The sequence below is a fragment of the Pipistrellus hanaki genome, assembly GCF_964339955.1.
Source record: "Pipistrellus hanaki genome assembly, chromosome: 8".
In the NCBI taxonomy this organism is placed as follows: domain Eukaryota; kingdom Metazoa; phylum Chordata; class Mammalia; order Chiroptera; family Vespertilionidae; genus Pipistrellus; species Pipistrellus hanaki.
In genome coordinates, this window is record NC_140510.1 from 41,430,904 (window position 1) to 41,450,208 (window position 19,305).

General features: G+C 37.1%; 1 protein-coding gene and 1 long non-coding RNA gene across 8 annotated transcripts in view; one reads left to right on the plus strand and one right to left on the minus strand.

Annotated features, from left to right (window-relative positions):
- Nucleotides 1-96: 96 nt before the first annotated feature.
- LOC311626378 lies at nt 97-9,019 on the plus strand. Its single transcript, XR_014795674.1, has 4 exons — nt 97-157; nt 1,369-1,450; nt 2,115-2,293; nt 6,761-9,019. It is a non-coding gene; the product is annotated as an uncharacterized lncRNA (long non-coding RNA).
- Nucleotides 7,293-19,305, minus strand: part of SCN1A (sodium voltage-gated channel alpha subunit 1) — a 121,078-nt gene continuing 109,065 nt past the window's right edge. For all 7 annotated transcript variants that reach the window (XM_084891570.1, XM_084891571.1, XM_084891574.1 and 4 more), the window contains 5 exons: nt 18,408-18,461; nt 16,739-16,876; nt 14,841-14,945; nt 12,978-13,248; nt 7,293-10,618 (listed from right to left, as the gene is read on the minus strand). In XM_084891570.1, the coding sequence (XP_084747696.1) occupies nt 9,441-10,618; nt 12,978-13,248; nt 14,841-14,945; nt 16,739-16,876; nt 18,408-18,461 (1,746 nt within the window). In that variant the 3' untranslated portion in view covers nt 7,293-9,440. The remainder of the gene's footprint in view (nt 10,619-12,977; nt 13,249-14,840; nt 14,946-16,738; nt 16,877-18,407; nt 18,462-19,305) is intronic.

Genomic DNA, 19,305 nt, shown 5'->3' on the forward strand with positions numbered 1-19,305 from the left:
CATTGGCTGCCGCGGGGAGGGCGGGCCTTCCTCGCTGCAGGGATTGGAGGGAGGCGGGGACCGGGACCCGTGGGCAAGTCTGCGGGTGGGAACCTGGGCGCCGCGGAGAGAGGGAAAGACAAAGGAGGCCGGACCGAGAGGCCGCCCGGGGAGGACCGTGGGTGGCGGGCCCGAGGAGAGGAAATGGAGGAATAAAGAAAGTAGGGAGGACGCCCAACCAACGGACCTCTAAACGTCAATAAAAAATCTTTAAGAAAATAGGGGAGGGAGAAGGGACATGGGTAATCGGCGTCTCCTCTGTGGTGCCAGGACAGGGCACCAGTTTGTGCTGAGACCGGTTCCAGCAGCGCGGCGATCTGAAGGCCTGGCCAGTTTAGGGGGGAAAAAAAACCCTATAAGTGTCCCTTGTGGTTGTATTATGGCCACAAGGTGGCGCGGAAAAAATCCCAAATTTGTATGGGCTCATCTTCACAGGCATTGCTGCAACCCCGTGATTAGGATGTTGTTAGGACGAATATTCAATTATTATTTTTTTTTTACATCCCTGATAGTGAGAGGAACAATTTATCTTGATTTTTAAAAAAATGATACAATTGATTTTAAGTTGGCAATAAAATTAATCTTTAGGCAGGCTTTTATGTCTGTACCCATCAGGCAATTCTGTTTTTTTTTCACTTTTTCAGAGCATTAAATTAAAATATAATAGACTAAGAGATTTTCTATTTCTCCTTAAAGGTATTTTCTAAATAATAGTTAAGATTTGAGGTGTCAGTGATCTTTGAGGTCATTTACACGAATTCCAAATTTTGATCCTAGTGTTAATTTAGTCGGTGTGATGTATAGTTGTGTAAGCCTGGTTGTAAATCTGTTGTGGAGTCCATGAACATTGGCTTTCCTCTGGTGCCAGCAGACTGGCTAGTGACAACCTGAGGGAAGGGGGTGGCTGCTCTCCCAGGCTTCAAGGTTAGTTAATGTCTGTCATTGGCTTCCTTTGAAAGATATCCCGCCCAAGGAAGCACATATTATTTTCATAAGGATTGATCTTTTGGTTTCCAACATTTATAGTCAAGCTAAATTTCTGTGGTCATAGCTGCAGGTCTGATATTGAGAGCAGTGGATTAATCTGCACTTGGTATGAGGAAGAGAATACTGCAAACCAACGTGCTCATCAAAGAACATAATCCTTACTTAACTGGATGCTTTTGCTTCCAAGTGAAAAGTTTATCTGGATGAAAATGTCTCAGGAGCATGGTTAAAAGCACAAACTGGTCAAGCTTCTCACTGAGATATTTATTTATTTTACCTATCTATCTATTTATTTTTTGTTAATCCCCACCCAATGGATTTTCTCCATTGATATTCATATAGGCATGCACCCCTGACCGGGAATTGAACTCCAGATCCTTTGGTGCTCAGACCACACTTCAACCACTGAGCCATACCAGCCAAGGTATGTTTGTATATATGTATTGATGGGGATTCTGATTTAATTTCAGGTGACACTTAGAACTGCATTTTTAGATATTGCCCTGGGAGGTTTTTCAAATTAGATGAGTGTTTTTCTTAATTGTTCTAAGATTGTTGAAAGAGGTTATGTAATAGCTCCAGAGACTTGGGGCCCACCATACTGAGGTCATGGTTGGATTGATTTGGATGTTTAAAGGAAGGCCAAGAGAATGCCATGGAAACAGCTAGGTTTTGGTTGGGAAAGCAGAATATAAAGTCCTATGACATACCTGGCTAGTTTCATACTGTATTTAATGCTGTTAACTGCCAAATGAGTTTTATTTCAACGAACATTATATATGACAAGTAGAACGACCTCTGCCTATTTGAATGAAGTCCTTCCTCACTCCTTTTCTCTGAGCAAAATATTTCTAGGTACTCTGACCATTCTCCATAAATCTTATTATTTAGATAGTTACATATTTGTAAGTTCACAGTCTTCTGGTTACTATATTTTGCCTGAGCATTGCACCTGTTTCAGGTTATCAGTCAGTATAATTTGATAGATATTTTCCCCAAGGTAAGGCAAAAGGTTGCACTTACCACTGCGGTTGAACAAAGATACAATTTGCTTGCCTTTAGAAATCTGTGTTTTCAATGACTTCCAGAGATACTGCTGAACAAGACATTTCTTCACCCTCCTCGATAAAAAATGAACATTAATAATGCAGATAAGAACCAGGCCAAGCAGTGCTGAGGAGAAAACAAGGTCCAGAAGCCCTAATTCCTTTCAGAGAAATAAATTTAAAATGGTGAAGTTCAATAGTTTTACATGACAAAGAATGAGGTGAGTATTGTATAACCCTTAAGTTTTAAAAAGTTAAATATCAATGTGTGGACTCCTATACCTTGGAAATATTTATGTATATATCAATGTACACCTATATCTACACTTACACTATGTTTATTTCTTAGATAATATAGAGGAAGTGTATGTGCTCTTATGGATGTCATATATGTTTATTTAAATGTTTATTATATGTACTAGAGGCCCAATGCATGAAATTCATGCAAGAGTAGGCCTTCCTTCCCCTGGCTGCTGGCACCAGCTTCCCTCCAGCATCCAAGACCCGGGCTTCTCTCACAGCCCCGACTTTGTCTGAAAGGTCATCTGGAAGGATGTCTGGTCTAATTAGCATATTATGCTTTTACTATTATAGATACCCACTATTACTATAGTATACCAAAGCTGAGTTTCATTGGTAACTTTTGTGATGTTATTAGTTTATATATTTTACATATAATGACAGGCCTCTAATATAGTATACGAGAGGAAAAGATCTTAGAGAGGTAAATAACTTACGAGAAAAGCAATTTAAAGCAATGCTAACAATTAATTAACTAATTTGCTCATTTACAAACTACCTACTAAGCACCTCCTGTGTATCTTTTACAAAATACTATAAAATATACAAAGTACTTCGGGCCAGTTTCTGATTATCAGACATTATGTATTGTGTGTTCTCATGGCAGAAGTGGAGGAGAAGGAGATATATGCATTCCAACCACTGCATCGAGGCAGTTTACATGCCATACAAATGGCATATGTGAGGTCCTGTTTGCGTAGAACAGTCTGCACGTATGCCTGCTGTTTTAGTGTGATTATTAACAGTCCTCTCCTTCATTCTCAAAAGTGTCTGGGGTTGGATACGTGCATCAAAATCCCATAGAGTACATAGGACATACAGTTCTCTTCCAGTAATAAGAAACAAGGAAGCTGTCTCTGAATCCTGAAGAGTGGGTTTGTTTCAGGAGGTAGAAACAGAGATGAGGAGGGTGGTCAAGGCTATGTCTCATCATTGCTTTCTTGTTTCCTCAGTAGCTTCTTAAATTATGTCCCTGCTTTCTATGTCCTTTTCCTAAAAGTCAAAATCTGCTCCAACTAGCACCTTCACTCTACTTTTAAATTTACGTATTTATTTATTTACTTATTTACTTACTTATTTATTTACAAATGCCTCAATGATTCTTCTTCACCATAAGTTAAAGCTAAACCCCAACCACCATCTGGGGGACCTAAGGCCATGCCCCCTATCCTGGTGCCAGGCCAGGGGACCTGAGGCTGCACCCCCTGCCCGGCAGGGCTTGACAAGGGTAGGACTGGCCAGTTATGTAACTAACCCAATGAGGGGGCAGCCGGGTCTGGGTCTCACATGATTTTTAAGGAGCATGTGGGTGGGCAGGAACTTAACTCTGGGTCACTCTTTTAATGTGCACGAATTTCGTGCACTGGGCCACTAGTATGTATATATGTACATATATACATACCGTGTTTCCCAGAAAATAAGACATCCTCTAAAACAGGGGTCCTCAAACTTTTTAAAGTGGGGGCCAGATCACGGTCCCTCAGAGAGCTGGAGGGCCGGACTATATGAACTACTAATTCCTACTGTAACTACTAATTCCTACTGCGCTCATTGCCCAAAAAACCTGGCGGGCAGGATCAGACTCCTCTGCGGGCCGCATGTGGCCCACGGGCCGTAGTTTGAAGACCCCTGCTCTAAAATAAGACCTACTTACAGGTTTCCTTCTGAGTGAAATATAAGGTATCCCCCCGAAAATAAGGCCCCCCTAGGCTAAACATGAGAGATTTGGTCCACTGATTCTGAAAGAAATGGAGTCACAAGAAATTCACCAGGAAATTCAGAAATTGGATTGTTATGATGATGTTCCAGAAGATGATGACATGATTGTCATTGAATAAATGAGTACTGTAAATTCTTGATACTGTAGGATTCACAGTTTGTCTGGTTTGTGTTGACAACTACCTTACTACCATATACAGGTAATAAATTTCCTTTATTTTCATTTAACAATAAATGTGTACCCTATTCTTCTTCATGGAAAAATAAGACATCCCCTGAAAATAAGACCTAGTGCATCTTTGGGAGCAAAAATTAATATAAGACACTGTCCTATTTTCAGGGAAACAGGGTAAAAAAGAAAAAAATGCTGCAGTTAGGATTGAATAGCTCTATGAACATCTTGCCTTTCTAAGTAAGTATTAAACAGGGGAGACATAATCCATGATAACCAGTAACAGAATACATACAGCTTTGCTTCACATGGATAACAGTCTTTGTTCATATATCCACCTTTTGTATTTTCTAGTCTTTTCCTCCTAATGTTATTGAGAAGGATAATAGCCAGAATTTAATTTTGAAAACTCAAAGTGCTATGCTAATAAGATTATTCACAGCCAAAATTTCACATAAATATCATTGGGACCTATATTTCATTGAATTTTAACTGAGATAGAAGGTGGTAAATGTAGAACCCTGATTTTAGAAGGTAATTTTTAAAAGGAATGAGATATTTGTGGGTCAAAATGCATCAGACTTGAGCAGTCGTTTTGCAAGAATAAAATAAAAACAGTTTTGAAAATGCAAATCCAGACAAAAAGGATTAATCAAGAGTCAGAGAGAGAATAGATACAAGAGAGGAGAATAACCAATGGAACAAGATATCAGGGTATGTAGAAATGAATGAGGGAAAATGATCTCTGGGAAGATGTGAAGGAAAGGAAAGGGAGGGAGAAGGAAAGAGGGAAAGAAAGGATAGCAAAGAGAGGGGCAAGAATGGGAAAGGAGTAGAAAGGAAAGAAAGAGAAGGAAGACATTTTTCATTGGAGTTGAAGGAAATTGAAGAAGTTCTTGACAATGTCCTCATGTTTCTTGGTGAAGTAAAAGCAAGTTACCTGAGTCTTAACTACATATTTCTCATAAAATGGCCTTATTTTTAGCAGTATAAGAATTATCATGAAGGGTAAAGTATATCATTTAGTTACTCTTTAGAAAGATGGCTTCCAGGAAACAAGAGTTTCAATATAGTATTATTTAAAATAATTGGAGTAGCATATCTATGTTTGAGGGTAGAAGTAATAAATTTTAGGATATTAAAAACAGGTTGTAGAGTGAATACACACACACACACACACACACACACACAAATATATACACTTCAATAACACACAGCAACAAAAAAATCATTCCTTCCCAAAAGACACACATATTTATTACATTTATATCCATATTTATCTATGTATCTAATTTTTTAGGGTTCATTCTTTTTTTTTTAAATATATATACATATATTTTATTAAGGTATTATATGTATCTAAATTTACACAAATACATAGATACATGTAATTGACTAGAGGCTCGGTGCATGAAAATTCATGCACTGGGGTAGGGAGTCTCTCAGCCTGGCCTGCCCCCCTCTCACAGTTCAGGAACCCTCAGGGGATGTCTTACTGATGGCTTAGGCCCACTTCCCGGGACATGACCGGGCCGCTCAGGGGAAGGTGCCATCCCCATCACTCTGCCACTGCTGCTGCCTCTTGTCTCCTTCAGCTGGAGGTGACTGAGCTGATCAGGGGAAGGCACCATCCCCATCACCCTGCTGCTGCTGCCACTGCTGGCCGCCATGGCTGCCGGCCCTCCTTGGCCTTCACAGCCTTTGCGGCTTTGTCCAGAAGTACATCCAGAAGACATCTGATCTATTTGGTCTAATTAGCATATTATCCTTTTATTAGTATAAATTTCCTTTGAACCCATTTGAGAATGAATTGCAGACACCATTCACCCTTAAATATCTTAATGTGCATTTTCCAAGAACAAGGATATTACCTATGGTGATATAATAGCAGCACTATACTTAATAAAATTAGGGAAATTAACCCATTTAGAATGATAATAATTAATCAACAGTCTACCTTTAAGCTTAGTTTTCCCAGTAATATTCATAATCACTATTACTTTCCTAGTCTAGTATTGAATATAGACTCAACAATTGTGTTTAGTTTTTATAGTTCCTTAGTGACAAGCTGTTCCTTGGCCTTTATTTATTTGTTTATTTTTGCTTGTTATAACATTAATATTTTTGAAGATTACAGTCATTATTTTATTGAATGCCCTCAATTTGATTTTCTTTATGGTTAGATTCTGTCTGTACAATTTTGACTCGATATAAAAACATGTTCTACAGTTCTCTTTGTATTTGGCTGAGTTCTGGTATGGATGTGGAATATAAAAAGTCAGCAAGAATTCTTCTATAATTCTTATTTATATTGATCAGAAATAGGAAATTCTTTTCAGCCATTGATAAATCAGTATTATTGTGTTGTTTTAGGGTTATGATGTGAAGGGATTCTTTTTGTGAAAAGACAAGCTTATAGAAGGATGAGAGAAGTACTGTACATTACTGCTCTTTTTCTTGTCAAGGTCATATCCTCCCTTCTGGTTTCATAACTGAGATTGTCAAATGCAGCCACTGCCAGCCCAGAGCAGCTCAACAAAGGAACCACTGGAAATAAGTACCCAATTCACTCTTCTCCCATTGGTGCTTTCCTGATGCTGCTTCCCATTGGCCAAAGCAGTGGTGAGCTGTCGAGTAAGAGATTGCTTGATGGGACTGATGCAGTGCATACAATTACCCTCACACAGAGCCACATGGAGAAGCTTGGAGAAGTGTGGCCCTGGAGGTACAAACAAAATAACCAACCCACACAGCAATTTTTACTTTTTTAAAATGCAAATTCAAGGGATTCGTTTTGTGCTTCAAGTCACCATCCGCCAATATTTGTGTTTCCTTATGTCTCCTCCTGAAGACATCAGCTTATACTCTGTTCTTTCTCCTAACAGAGACACAGCTTAATGTCAGCCCAGGTAGACCCAGTTGTGTGTGTACGTGTGGGAGTTTAGCTCCCCTTCTCCCCCAGTTGGTTGAATAAATATAGCTTCGTTTTGTTATAAAATACTTTTAACAAAAAGTACCCGGGCAAACAATAAAATAGAAAATGTAATCTTTATTAGTTTTGCACATTTTTAATGTTGGTTAGCATCATTTAGGGTAACAGTAGCATTTTCCGGCATGCAGTTCACGAATACAGTTTATCTAAGTAGTTTTAAGAAAAAGAGGAGCCTACAGTTTGCTTCTTCTGTAAGAAACACAAAATGTCCTGATGTAATTGCCTAGATAAGTTCACTACTCTATTTTTGTGGGGGGAGAATGTGAAACCCACATCATATTTACTGCAATCTAAAGCAGCATGAGTCCAAAGAAATAAAGATATAAAAGAAGTTAGGAAAAAGGACAAAAATGAGAAATAAACAATAAACACTACCTTCAATCAGCTAGTACAGATGCCACCAAAAAATGTAAATAAAATTTTATACCCTTTTCCGATTACAAAGCATAATTTGGATGTGAATTGTGAACCCATTTTGGCCCTTAAAATTATGAAATAATCTAAACTTAGCAAATGTAATAAAAAGCAGAAATACACAAATACCCAGTCTTGTTTTCATTTCTTTTTTTTAGCAAATTTCTTCGATTAAAAAGTACTATGGACAGAAAGTAAGAAAAGTGATTGTGATCTCAACCTGAAGGTAATTAATTTCCTCTTCATATTTATGTACAGAATGCTGAAAAATAAAATAAAATGACTTTTTTTTTACAGTATTTATATTTGCTTACAAAATTCTAAACACATTTTTAACAGGTTAAGCAAGGTTTTTTTGTTTGTTTATTTTTAAACATGTCTGTACAGTCTGGCTATACACCATATGTTATCCACTTAAAATTTAAAAATAACCAAAAGGCTATTAAAGTGCTGCAAACTATTGCTAAATGACATAAAGAAATGAAGTCGGTTGAACAATTATCACTGACATACGGTTTCTCATAAACAAGATTCTGAGCCGTGGGAGAAACCAGATATAGCAGCATGGTAATAAAAAACATGCATTTGTAGCATCCAAACTATTTATAATGGTACAGAATATTTTATATTACCTGTGTAAAGCTTGCACTCTACATTTTTTGTGGTACATATTTGATGCAATAAATACTGTGCTTAGGTCATTATTTGTTTGCTCAAACGTGCACCACAGGGTAAAATGACTATTTACATAATAAATAGCATTTCAGTAACATATACAGCATTGATCTTGCTGAGCTGAAGATGGCTAAACAAAGTGCAGGATTAAGCAGAAATTTATAAAGGGTTCTTTTGGTCAATTCCATCTTCAGGGGAGAAGCAATGCTCATTATTTAGTGTTGTTTGTTTTTTTTTAATACAATAATCAAAAACATAACATTATGATTCCAGACATTTGAATGAAGTTTGCACCTACTAACGTTTAATGGCTTACCACCCCCAAAATGATGTACTTGGTCTAGGGGCTGGATTTGAAAACAAAAAACACAAAACAAGATGAGCAAAGCACCTCCAATGATCACCCAATTACCCCGCCGGAAACACAGATGGAATTTAAGAACTCATTGCTTTCCTCATGACCTTTTTTCATGCATGATCTCTAAGTGTCGCAGGCCCTCATGCAAACCACGTCTTTGTTCAGTTAGGAGGGTGATGTGATGGCCATCACTCCCGGTGGCATACCTGGTAAAGAGGTCCTTTAATCTATTTCCCAACAGAAGCCCCGTTTACAAAAATAGTCACATATAATACACAACATATGGATTGGAAAAAACAAAACAAAAGATGAATCCACTAACAGATTTCGTAAAAATGTGACAAATGTGGCAGTTGAAATGCAAAGAGTGGATACAACTACGACACTAAAGTGTTTCATGTTAAACAACCCAAATCATAGGTTTGCACCCCTTGGAACTGGTCCTCACATTCTGAGTAGCCGTTTTGTCTCTTGCCTTCAGCAGTGTCAGCTGGTAGTGAAAGCAGTAACCTCCTGTCATCTCCCCTTCTACACAGAGTTGCAGTTTTCTGACGAGGGGTCACTGTCTTATTGTAGGCACTGACCTTAAGTAGATTTGTGTAAAAACAGTCAGTTTGGCATTGACCTCCTAAAGGAGTCCTGTTGACAAAAAGACATCACCTTCACAGGCTTGTAAACAAATAGTAACCCAATTATTTTTTATTTATTTATTTATTTATTTATTTATTTTTGTTTTGTTTATTTCCCTTTGGCTTTTTTATCTTTGCCTTCTTGCTCGTGTTTTTCCACGATTGGCTTCGTTACCCGGTCATAGGAGGGTGGACAAGCTGCTGTGGACATGGTCAGATCAGTTTTTTCTGTAATAGAATTTTCATTTATTCTGTCAATGATCATGTCTTCTTTTCCGAGAAGATTAACCCCACCTTTGAGTCTGTTTTTGTTGTACATAAATGAAGCTTGTTTCATAGTTCGCCTCAAAAGGTGGCGCCTGTAAGCACGCTGAATAATGAGAGCGGACACCTCCTCTTGTTTGCGTTTTAAAGTTGTAGTAATTGGCTGGTAGGAGGCCTTTGATGGGTTAGAAGCCATGAACCGCTCTTCCATCTGTATTCGGAGAGCGTCCATCTCTCCACTCTCCCCCAGAACCCTCTTAGTAAAAGCAAATAGAATGTCAAGACAGTGGATCCGGTCGCCACTGACCATGGGCAAGTCCATGGCAATGAGCTGGAGTTTGTTGGGCTGTGGCAAATTGAGAGGGGGTTCAAGAGCAGCTGCAAACTGCGATAGTTTTTCAAACTCCATGAACTGGGTGGCATCGGGGTCAAACTTCTCCCAGACCTCGTAGAACATCTCAAAGTCATCCTCACTCAGGGGCTCTGCGCTTTCCTCAGTGGCGACACTGAAGTTCTCCAGGATGACAGCGATGTACATGTTCACCACCACCAGAAAGGATATGATGATGTAGCTGACGAAAAAGAAAATCCCGACAGATGGGTTCCCACAGTCTCCCTTCACTTGGCTTCCAGGGTTTACTTTATCGGGGTCACAGTCTGGAGGCCCGCTGTTGAGAATAGGTGCCAGCAGCCCGTCCCAGCCAGCAGAGGTGGTGATCTGGAACAGGCAGATCATGCTGTTGCCAAAGGTTTCAAAGTTGAACATGTCATCGATTCCAACTTCCCTCTTGACGTAGGCAAAGTTGGACATCCCGAAGATGGCATAGATGAACATGACCAGGAAGAGCAGGAGGCCGATGTTAAACAGCGCGGGGAGGGACATCATCAGAGCAAAGAGCAGCGTGCGGATCCCCTTTGCCCCTTTGATCAGACGTAGGATGCGGCCAATCCTGGCGAGACGGATCACTCGGAACAGGGTAGGGGACACAAAATATTTTTCTATCAGCTCAGCCAGAAACATGCCTGTAGATAAAAAAAAAATGAGAATGTCAACCAATGAAAAAGTTATCTATTAAAATAACACAAGTTTCTGTCAAGGCTCTAAGGTAAAGTTCAGAGTATTGATATTCAATTTACATAACAATAAATTTAATATACACACACACATATATAATTGTATATAATGTAGATTATAAATAAACCAAAATGGCATCAGTATTATGTTAACTCAATATTTGCAACAGATGGAATATTTCCAGCCCCAAATTCATATGTTAAAGCCCTAACCATCCTCCCTGTATTTGGAGATAAGGCCTTTGGGAAATAATTGGGTTTACAACAGATCCTGAGGCTGGGCCTTCATGGTGGATTAGTTCCCTTATAAGAAGAGACACGAGAGAGCTTTCTGTCCCTCTTCAAGCCCCCCTCCCCACAGCCATGTGAGGACACCGTGAGAGGGTGGCTGTCTACAAGCTAAGAAGGGAGCTCTCATCAGAAACCCACCATGCTGGCACCTTTATCTTGAATTTTTAACCTCCAGAACTTTGAGAAAATAAATTTCAGTTGTTCAAGCCACCTGTTCTGTTAAAACAACATTCAGTTCAATAAAAATTTTACAGTACTTTTTTTTTACTTTATAAACTATCTATTAGCTTACTTAAAATTTCCAGACTGAATCTTAAAAAAACTAGTTAAAATTCTTAATTCTGGCTGAATAATATTGGCCAACAGTATAAGAACAAATTTACACAAATATACTTTCCCCCCCTGAAATTAGCAAACCACATATCCTCTTTCCAGTCCTTAACCATCTAAAATCATCTGCAGTATTTGATGCTATTTTCATCTCTCCATGAACTTAATACTTTCCCAAGTCTCCTCTATAATATTCTTATATATTTATTTATAGATGCTCTGGTGCTTGTATAAAGGAATCTAAGGCTGATGATCTTTTTGGTCTCCTGTAGCTGATACTTGTCTCAGCCCTCTTCTTTTAAGTTTCTTTCTCCTCTTACCATTTAAATAATGAAATAATAATTGTACTAAAGAGGAGCTCAAGAAACCAAGTGCCCTGTAGTTACACTGTCTCATTCTGTACAGGTAAGTAAGCCTACATAATTGTGTGTGTGTGTGTGTGTGTGTGTGTGTGTGTGTGTGTGACAGAGAGATGAGAGAGAGAGAGAGAGAGAGAGAGAGAGAGAGAGAGAGAGAGAGAGAGAATGAGAATAAGAAGAGTCACAACTTTAGTACCCTATCCACAAAGGTTTACATGAGGGATTAGTGTAGGATTCAAAGGCTACATACAAATACAAATTGGATATCAATCCACTTCTTCAGAGAGGGAAATGAAATAAAAATCTGCCCAATAGAGCCGAGACCGGTTTGGCTCAGTGGATAGAGTGTTGGCCTGTGGACTGAAAGGTCCCGGGTTCGATTCCGGTCAAGGGCATGTACCTTGGTTGCGGGCACATACTCAGTAGGGGTGGTGCAGGAAGCAGCTGATCAATGATTCTCTCTCATTGATGTTTCTAACTCTCTATCCCTCTTTCTTCCTCTAAAAAAAATCAATAAAATATATATTTTTTAAAATCTGCCCAATAGAGGTGCCCCATATTGGATGGTTAAATATTGGCCTAATCATATTATCTGGTTTAGGAAAGAGTGAATGCTTCAGTCCCAGACAGACTTTTTTGTTTCACTGGAGCTGTAGTTGTATCTTTAACAAGATGAGCTATTGCTCATGTGACCTGTTGAAGGGTTTTGAACAAACATCAAATAATGTCCCGTGCCACCTGCACTTTCCTTTGTGCATCATTACTATAGACCCTTTCAGGATAATCTAGAAAATCTCTACCTGACACCCTTAAAGAACTTGTGATATGAATCTGGTAACATTTTGCTCTTATTTTTATTCTCTTCTCACTCTAGACTTTATCTTCTCTTGTCATCATCTTCCACTCCTATCTACTTGCTGATGACTCTATGTCTATGTCCATATCTCTGATGCAATATATTACCTAGATACCAAAGTAAATTTCTAGTCCTCTTATCAATAGAGCCATCTAGATATTGTATAGGCTATTAAATCTCAACATCTCAAAACATTTTGATCTTAGTTAATAGTACATTTCTATTTCAAATGAATGAAAGTTTATTACTGACAAATAATACACCTAGTGTCTAAAATGAACAGAATAAGATACAATACTGTATGTACAGCAGGAGCCTCATTTTGTAAGAAAAACAAACACACGTGGATGAAATACATTAACATTTTCTTAGTGGTTATCTCTGAGTGGGGGGATGACCTCTAATTTAAACTTGATTGTTCCCACTTTTACTTTTATTGAGCTGAACTTAAGAGACTTTAAATACTTCTTACCTACAATGGAGAGAATGACAACCACAAAATCAAAAATATTCCAGCCTATGGTGAAATAATAATGGCGGAGGGAGATGAGCTTCAGAACACACTCTCCGGTGAACAGCACAATGAACACCAGATTGATGCGTGACAAAACGCTAGTTACATATTCACTTTGGTCATCTGTTTCTACCATCATTGTGACCATGTTGAGACAGATGAGGATCATAATGCTTATGTCAAACACTTGTCTGGTGACAAAGTCAAAGACCATTCCTTGATACTTGTTCTGTAGAGAAACAGAAATGCTTTTAGCAACAGAATAGTTTTCCCGAACATATTTTTTTTAAAATATATAATATATTTTATTGATTTTTTACAGAGAGGAAGAGAGAGGGATAGAAAGTTAGAAACATTGATGAGAGAATCATTGATCAGCTGCCTCCTATACACCTGCTACTGGGAATGTGCCTTAAAAAATATATTTTTATTTATTTCAGAGAGGAAGGGAGAGGGAGAGATAGAAACATCAATGATGAAAGAGAATTATTGATTGGTTGCCTCCTGCACACCCCACACTGGGAATTGAGCCCGCAACTCAGGCATGTGTCCTGACCAGGAATCGAACCATGGCCTCCTGATTCATAGGTCAATGCTCAACCACTGAGACATGCTGACTGGGCAATACATTAATTTTTTTAATTCGGTTATCTAAATTGCTGTTTACCAATGTGTATTCCACAGAGTAATAATCTCTTCTCAAAAGGATATTTCTGATAAGAAACATTGCATAGTAATACAAATGCACATTAATGTATTAAGTTTATGAGAAGGTAAGAAATCCGCTTTATTTTGTTTTACCAAAATGTGCCATTATGAGTTGAACCATGCATCATCCATTTCAAAATTCAGTATCTAATAACATAATTATTTTGTCTTATTTTCAAAGAACTGTTCAAGGGAACTTGGGATTTCTAGGGCATTTTGCATTTAAAGTTCATGTATGGCAGTGTTGATGTTTTTCCACCACACAGTCTTTGCTGACATTGTCAGACACACACTTTTGATTGAGTCTACACAGAGACAACCAGACCAGAAAAGCACTCTCTTATTCTTTGATGTGAAAAATGCATATCCTCAGCCCTGGCTGGTTCTCATTTGGGCATCTACCATGCACCAAAAGGTTGCTGGTTCTATTTCCTGTCAAGGCACATGCCTGGGTTGCGGGTTCCATCCTTGGTAGGGGGTGTAGAGGAGGCAGCTGATCAATGTTTCATTCTCACATTGACATTTCCCTTTCTTTCTCCTTCTCTTTTCCTCTCTCCAAAAATCAATAAAGATATTTTTAAAAATTCACATCCTTTGTCACTGATCCTTGGTTCTGCTCGCCAGTTCTGCCACTGTCAGTCCCTGCTGGCCATTGTCTGGTTCATTTCCCTAGATCACTGAGGAACTCTTATGACATCTTCTATCTTACGTTTTTCCTATATACAGTTGACCCATTTTTACTTCCACTGTTAAGGCTTATCAAGGGAAAATTTATTTTACTTATCATTCTCAAGAATGCAACTGCTGGCTAGCATATTATGAAAGTTCACTAGTATTTTGTGTCCTTTGCCATTTAGTTTGGATTCTAACTGTATAATTCTAAATCCCTTGAAATTAAGAGCACATTTTCTATGTCTTCTTTTTTATTTTTGGTCTCTATCTTCTTTAAAATAATTCTTACCATTACCATAAAATATATGAATTAATGATGTTTTAAAAAATTAAAGAAATATTTGAGGCTAGAAATGTTAGCTGCTATCGGTCTTGTAAGAAAACCTATGTAAATTTTTGGTTTTGGTATATTTTCCCCCCATGTCATTTGGTATTTCTTACTCCTGGTCGAGGTATAGGCTTCTGTGGCTTTTTCGATCCTAATTTTTTCATTGCATTATAATATTTCTTCTGTTCTTCTGTCATAAAGATGTCTTGACCTCCAAAGTATAGAAAAGAAAAAACAAAACTGGTTAAAATTATGTCCCTTTGCACACAATATTTTAATGATAAACTTAAAATAGGAAAGGGGTAGTTCAAAAAGGAAACACAAGCTTCAACCAGTTAGGATAATTATGCCTGTGACTTAAAAATTTGAAAAATTAAAAGTACACTTTAGGTACTATAATCCTATTTAATTCTCACAATCATCTGATATTGACTTTATTATTTTCATTATCCTATATAATAAAAGGCTAATATGCAAATCAACCGAACAGCGGAATGGCTGGTCCCTATGATGCACATTGACCAGGAGGGGTAGATGCTCAATGCAGGAGCTGCCCCCGGTGGTTAGTGTGCTCCCACAGGGGGAGCGCCACTCAGCCAGAAGCCAGGCTAATGGCTAGCAAGTGCAGCAGTGTTGGCAGGAGCCTGTCCCACCTCCGGGGTAGCACTAAGGATGTCCGACTGCTAGCTTAGTTCTGCTGCCCATGGGGAATGAGCCTAAGCCATCAGTTGGACATCTCCTGAGGGCTCCCAGAATGTGAAAGCGTGCAGGCCAGGCTGAGGGACCCCTCTCCCAAGTGCACAAATTTCATGCACTGGGCCTGTAGTTACTTTATGAAGGAAAAATTCCAGAAACTGGGAGGCTATTTTATTCCAGACCAAATATTAAGTGAGAGGTAAAATTTGATTCTTAGAAATGAAATACTTTGTTCATTACACTATGCACACTGCCTTCTTGAAGTTAAAGACAATATTTTTTAATTCAAATGTAATAGTTAGCATATTTATATTGCAAGATGGTTTAGAGTACTCATAGAAAGGCATTTTCACTCTGCCAAGAATTGGTGCAAAAGTATGGAAAGAAAACTGAATGAGTTGGTAGAAGAGTTAAGGGATAAGTCAGAGATCATAAGTATGACAGGTATGTGATAGACCAGTAGATAGAGAGGATTTGGAACTCGAGCCTGATATTGTCTACAACACAATATTAGTAATAATAAAAGGGGATGGACCATGACTCAGCGGATGAATATCCACCCAGGAACCAGAAAGTTGCTGGTTCGATTCCTGGTCAGGGCACATGCCTAGATTGTAAGCTCGATTCACAGTGTGGGGCATGCTGATGGATGATGTTCCTGTCTTATTGATGTTTCTCTCCCTTTCCCATATATATATATATATATATATATATATATATATATATATATGTAATATTTTTATTGATTTCAGAGAGGAAGGGAGAGGGAGAAAGAAACATCAATGATGAGAGAGAATCATTGATCAGCTGCCTCCTGCATTCTCTCTACTGGGGATTGAGTCTGCAACCCAGGCATGTGCCCTTGACCAGAATCAAACTCGGGACCCTTCAGTCCATAGGCAGATGCTCTATTCACTAAGCCAAACTAGCTAAGGCAATAAAACATATTTTATTTTTTGTAAGCTGACATCGGGAAAAGGGCATATGCCTGGGTTTCTTTCTAATGTTCTCTTTCAAAAGATAGAAAATTTAGTTTCCAATTAAGAAAAAAAAAAACAACACACACACACACACACACACACACACACAAAAAAAAAAAAACCCCAGAAGGGAGAGAAGATTTGTAAGTCTATTCCCAGGAATGTGAGCAGTGTATGGCAAGAGAGAGGATATAAAAAAAAGACTTTTTTATACCTACCCATTTTATACCTACTCTTTTTTATACCTACTCTGAATTAAAGTATACTTTGGTAGTAAGAATACCTCAAATAATTTTACTGTCTTTAGTGAGAGAGAGAATATTAGAAATACTTATCTTCTTTTTTTGCTGGTTGAAATTATCTATGATGACACCAATAAACAGGTTCAAGGTGAAGAAGGACCCAAAGATGATGAAAATAACAAAGTAAAGATACATGTATAGACTTTCTTCATACTTAGGCTGCAATTCCACCTACCAAAGGAAAATATTTTGTAAAATATCACAATACATAATTAATTCTAGAAGTCATTGGTACTTTTTCACAAGAACATAAAATTCCTAGTAATACTCAAGCAGTAATTCTTTTCTCTCCAAATCAACTATGTCTAAAAAAAATCCAAAAGTGGTCTTTAAGGATGTTTTAATGTAAAAAAATATGGTTATCAGGATACTTAAGGATCTACTTTTATAAGTGTAAATACAATTATCATCTTGATATCTGGACAGTAGTATACAAAATTTGGAAAAAAATTTAAGGTACTGAATTTTAATAATTTAAAAATCAGTGAAAAAGTTTTACTTGAATTAATATGTGTACAATGTTTAGAAGCAACCATTTGTGCATACATGAATTTATTCAGCAAACAATAATTGAATTATTCATTTAGGTTTTCAGCATCATATCTTTAACATTACAACATTCACTGAATTTTTCCAATTTAGTAGATATAACTAGAACTCATCTTATAAATCTTCAATTGATAGTTTAATATCTAGATTGTGCTTATTGTAAATTAGCATTGGACTATTATCTATCACTTAGTAAAGAAGTAAAGAAGTAATTAAACCTATGAGTAAAGTTCACTCATAGGTTTATGTCCTTCTAAAGACAACAGAGTTAAAAGCAAACCAAAGACACAAAACAAAATAAGTAATCAAGTGAAATAACCCAACTCTGGAGCATATCAGTATGGTACTTAATATAAAACTAAAGCCACTTAGGGGAAGTGCATACCAAGAAAGATAAAAGTGAGCTATACAGAGTCAGTTTAAAGATTATCGGGACAGTCTATAATGATAGACTAAACAGATTGGGCTTCAGAATAAAAAGCTAAGGCTTTTAGAAAAACCTTAATTTTGCAAAATTTGAGTTGAAAGGAGCATGGATATTAGTTCTTTTCTTGAGGCTAGAAAAAAAGTTGTGGTAGAAAAAATCAAATAAAGTAGGTCTTTACTTTGGTGATATACAGTCTTAAAGGTATCTGTTGGCCGTAGAAGTGATAATAGCATTAGTAAAGTATGGATACTAAAATAAAATAAAAGAATTAATTTGAAAGGAACTGTTATACAAATTTAAGGTTGCCTGGACAACAACATCTCAAACTTTCATACCATTCAATATGGGGAGTAACTATATATTTCAACCTCTTGCTATTTGGACAGTAGTTGGCAATCACATATATTTTCACATTTGCTCCTGCACACCAAAATTATTACTGATTATACAATTAGTAGATAAGAGGAGAAAATAGGAAATATTTAATAGAAAGATATTTGTTAGTTATTAACTATATGAATATGCTAATTTAGTTTGCTTTTAAAATAGTTTTGATTTATCTTTGTAAGATATTTTTTATAAACATTGATATACTTGAATATTAATTTGAGTCAAACTTTTTTCTTTATTTTTTAAATAAATCATTCCATTTGGCTGCAGTACTCTGCTGATTTAATTTTAGCACCTAACAAATATTATAAAAGAGAATAGTTACAAAATACTTACATTTCTGGAATCAACTGCTGCATACATTATATCCATCCATCCTTTAAATGTGGCCTATAAAAAAGGACACACATGCTTTACTTTGGCATACAAATAATTGAGCTCTAACTTATAATAAATATTCTTACTCATGTATTTTTTACAAAGGAACCTTTTCCAAAAGACTTTCAAAACAAATTTGACATGGGTTTTGGACCAACACAATATCTTAGTAAGTCTTTTCACTTCTAGAACACATAATGAACAAAATGGTCATTAGATATCAAATACTTGTGAGAAATCACAAATATTTCTCAATTCTTTAGAGTTAATGAAATCATACAATTTAAAGTGCTATCAAAATTTGGTAGAAAACTTTTAGAAAGCTTTACAAATACCACCACATTTGGCAATGTCTGTAGCAGCAAAACAATTACAATGATATGATCATCTGCTGAAATCTATCTGTAAGGTGAACAAAATATCCAAAAGTTTAAGATTTCTCTTTTTGTAACACTAAAGATTGTGCAGATATACAGGAATCAGCAAAAGTAGGTTTACAGTTGTGAGTATATGAAACAGTTTTTCTTGTATTATTTATTATTGTATTATTTTATTACAACTCTTAGCCTATTTTTGCCTATCCCTGTGTATAAAGTCAGAGTTGCAACTATTAAGGATTTTGGAATATAACATCCAGAAATAATCTATTCTTCTCTATAATTTTTTAAGGAGAGTGAGTTAATATGGGTAAGAAAGATGGAAAAAGGTACAGTAGACACTTGGCATTCATAAATTCAAGAAGGATCCTGAGTCTAATAGCTTATAGCAATTTGTTATTTGTCCCAGGAAATAAATTTTGAGCTATGAGCCTGAGAGGATTGTTAGCTAGTAATTTCAACTAAGCTATCAGCATCTG